Source organism: Elephantulus edwardii, unplaced genomic scaffold (genome assembly GCF_000299155.1).
Source record: "Elephantulus edwardii isolate Elephantulus edwardi_28Jun2011 unplaced genomic scaffold, EleEdw1.0 scaffold00130, whole genome shotgun sequence".
Lineage (NCBI taxonomy): Eukaryota > Metazoa > Chordata > Mammalia > Macroscelidea > Macroscelididae > Elephantulus > Elephantulus edwardii.
Window position 1 is genome coordinate 4,863,921 of NW_006399880.1, and position 3,455 is coordinate 4,867,375.

At 49.8% G+C, this 3,455-nt stretch overlaps 1 protein-coding gene across 3 annotated transcripts in view; it reads right to left on the reverse strand.

Moving 5' to 3' along the window:
• Positions 1–1,530: 1,530 nt before the first annotated feature.
• ABLIM3 (actin binding LIM protein family, member 3) overlaps positions 1,531–3,455 on the reverse strand; it is a 182,103-nt gene continuing 180,178 nt past the window's right edge. Inside the window, exon 23 of one of the 3 annotated variants that reach the window (XM_006893716.1) lies at positions 1,531–1,914. In XM_006893716.1, the coding sequence (XP_006893778.1) occupies positions 1,801–1,914 (114 nt within the window). In that variant the 3' untranslated portion in view covers positions 1,531–1,800. The remainder of the gene's footprint in view (positions 1,915–3,455) is intronic. The other 2 variants (XM_006893715.1, XM_006893714.1) reach the window with 2 other exon arrangements.

Consider the following 3,455-nt stretch of genomic DNA (forward strand, 5'->3'; position numbering starts at 1 on the left):
GAGGGTGAACAGTTTAAGTGCGAATAGGTGAGACCTCCCTTCCGGCCCCTCTTCCCAGCACCCTTCTAATCTACAGGCTCTTCCCAGTTTACAGAAGCTCCTTCTTCAATTTTGCACCAACATCACCTCTTCCAGAAAGCTTCCCCGGCTTGGCAACAGCTGCCTGGGCCTCTTCAGCCACACCATACTTTTCTCACGCCCTCTCCTATCACTTTCTGCCATCCACCCACTGGGTCTGGGCACGTCTTTCCATAACCCACTATGAACAGGACCACATTGCTTCATCTCAGTGCTTGCACCCCCACCCCCATTCAGTGCCCTGTATACAGCAGGTGCTCAGCATCAGCAAGTGCTCAGTGAAGGTTTGACTTGAAAGCAGTTCTCCCATTTGCTGTGTCACACAGGACCAGCCTCTTGAGAGTCATTCCTATCTGTCACTTCCATGTCTTCATCCTTCCTCTGTGACCTTAAAAAGGCCTGACTCTAGGTGACTCCATGGAGGAACAGCCCCTATCAAACATCACCAACTCAGGGTCGGAGGTTTGGGGGCGAGAAGAGAGGGGGTTAAGCTTCCCCCTCCTGTTCTAGAAGGCAAGGAGGTGGGAAGGCAGCCGCCAGGAAAATCCAGGATGGCCATGAGCGGTGGTGACCACCCCTTCATTTGTGGAGTCTCATAAGCAGCCACTCTTCCATGGTTGCTCCCAGAAACAGGGCCATCTCTGCAGAGGGGCTGGGGGCTGGTGGGGCCTGGGGTGACTGCCCCTTGGGCCCAGGACCAGCAGGCATTGCCGGAGCCTTTCCTCAGGATGCACCCTACATCACCTCTCGAGGGACTGTTAGAGGTTGTCCATCTAGTTGTTTGGCTGGGGCTTTGGTGGGAACACTAGCCCTGTGGTGTGTTGAGTTGTCAGGCACATAGATTGTAGTAAGGCTGAAGAATACAGGCGGCAGGAATGGGCCTCTCCTTGAAAGGGGTCCTGGGACGAAGGAGGGCAGAGGAGGGACCAGGTGGCTGTGCAGCTCCAATTCCAGCAGGCACCCTGCTCCTTCTCCAGGCCCAGGTGCCTCCAGGCCCTCCTGTTCTCAGGGCAAAGAGGCCAGGTGAGGGGCCATGTGGCAGTGGTGGAGGAATACAAGTGCATTTTTCATTTCCTACTGTGCGTCCTAGACTTGGACCAGGGAGAGGTAAAGACAGAGGGCACGGGAGGAGTGTTAAAGGGTTGAGGAGAGGTCAAGGCCCTACGTAGTTCTGTTTATAGTGTGACGAGATTGGAGGCCCAGGTTGTAATACTGCCACCTCATCACTCCTGGAGAGCACCGAACTCCTATTTGGGGGTGATGAGAAAATGTCTTCACGGCTCTCAAAGGCGTTCTGTGACTTTGAGAGATCTTTGTGGATCCTCCGTAGGGGGGCCCCGCTGGGGCCAATAACCTGTGGAAACTGCATGGTCAGCATCAGCCCTCAAACCTGGGAAAAGGGCCGAGAAGCAGAGAGAAGAGACTTCTGCAGGCCCCTCCTTTGGGAAAGGGCTCGGGTCAGGGCAGATGTTTCAGTATAAAAAGGATCCCCAGTAAAAGGGTGGGGTCCCCCTCCAATCCCTTCCCCAATCCCATAGCACTTAGAAAAGAGAAGGGAAGGAGCATAAAAATATCTCGATGATGTGGGCCTGCCTGGCAGTGCACACAAGCGTCTCACGGCAGGCAGTGCGGCCCTTACACAGAGAGGGTTATACCGAGCTTCAGTATAGAGATTTTACATATATCTTTATATAAATGCATATATATTTATAGAGCCTCTGCCTAGAACAGCCGAGCTTGCTTCTTTAGTTCGTTCCTCTTCCAGAGGGCCAGCCGGTCAAACTCGGAGATGGTCATGCCAAAGACTTGGTAGAACTCTTCCTGGGACAGGTGGCGCTGGAAGAGGGGGACACAAAGGGAGAAGAACATGAGGTTGGGGGTGGTGGGGGTGCAAGTGCCCTGGGTTTGGGGACCCACGGTAAGTATTTGCAGAGCAAATGACCTGATGAATGAGCATTAACTAGGAACGAAGTGTCTCTCCTCTGGTCTGACTGGAGACTGCTCATTCTCTGTGACCCCTTGTTTCTGTGCCTCCCCTGCCCTGGACTCCAGCAGGACTTACCCTTCACTTACGTTTCTGGTTCCGCCTCAGTTTTTTTTTTCATCCCTGTACTATGCATTTTGAGTCTAAGAGTGAATGTGGATGAATGATAGCTCACTTCCCTTTGGGAGCAAAAGGGAACATTTTCTAGATTTCAGGGTGCATGTCCTCTTGTTGTTATGTGCCATCGAGTCATTTGCAACTCATAGCGACCCTATGTACAAAAGCTCTAAACTTAGTAATAGTTTTACAAAGTGGCCAGGGAAGGCTGTTTCTCAGGCCAGGCCTGAAAATATTACTGTTCATAGGTTTGCAGTCACTGAAATATCCTCTCGACTCTTTCTCACATTAAGGCAAGTGCATAGAGGATCCAATGCTGTGAAAAGCGGATCAAAAGATGCTCTGTCTTCCCCAGCAGCTTCGCCAGCAGGCTTTGTGTCCTCTCCAACCGACCTCCTTCTTTTCAGGCAGCATGGAAAATGGGATACCTCGTGAAGCTTTTACAGTTAGAAATGCTTGGCACATAAGATTCGGCCAAATTTGAAGACTTGGTACATTTAGGTAAAGGTAGATGGCTGTCCACTGCACTGTTCTTGCATCTTTTCTGGAGGTTTCAACTATTTGAAAGTAATAATAATAAAAAAAATGTCATTGCTTTTGAGTTGTAACTGATACACAGCTGACCCTTCAGCAGGTTTTCAGAGGCTGCAAATTGCATGGGAAGAGATTTCATCTTTCTTTCACAGGTTAGCTGGTAGATTTGAACTTCTTGCCTTTAGGTTGGCCGTGCAACTCCTTCCCCACTAGGTAACCAGAGATCCCTCATTTGAATGTAAAAAGAGTCAAAGTGAAATTTAAAAACAGAACTACCCGGCGTATATCCTGTGTACAAACTTGGCTGACCTATTGGTACTTACTGTCTTAGAGAACTGGAAGGGGATGCGATGAGGGTGTGTGTTCACTCACACGGTAATTAGCCAGTCTCCACTCTTCAGTGTATGAACTGACACACAGGCTACAGCTGCAGAGATTGAGAAAATGGGGCCGGGCCAGGCAGGGCTGTGCTCTGTCGTTTGTAGAATCACTAAGAATTCAGAGCCAACTTGTCAGCAGCTAACAACTGTCTATTGCCACTGTGCACTCACATTTTGACCACATCCCTTCAACTTTAAACAAAGGTCACTTCGACACTTTTGATAGATACTGTTGGTTCCTGATGTTTTTGAGCCAATTTTTTAAAACTATACCTGCTGCAGAGTGTCAAGGACTGCAGTCTGCAATATGGATTGAGGCTCAATGTCAAGAAGACAAAGATTCTCACCACTGGACCAATTGG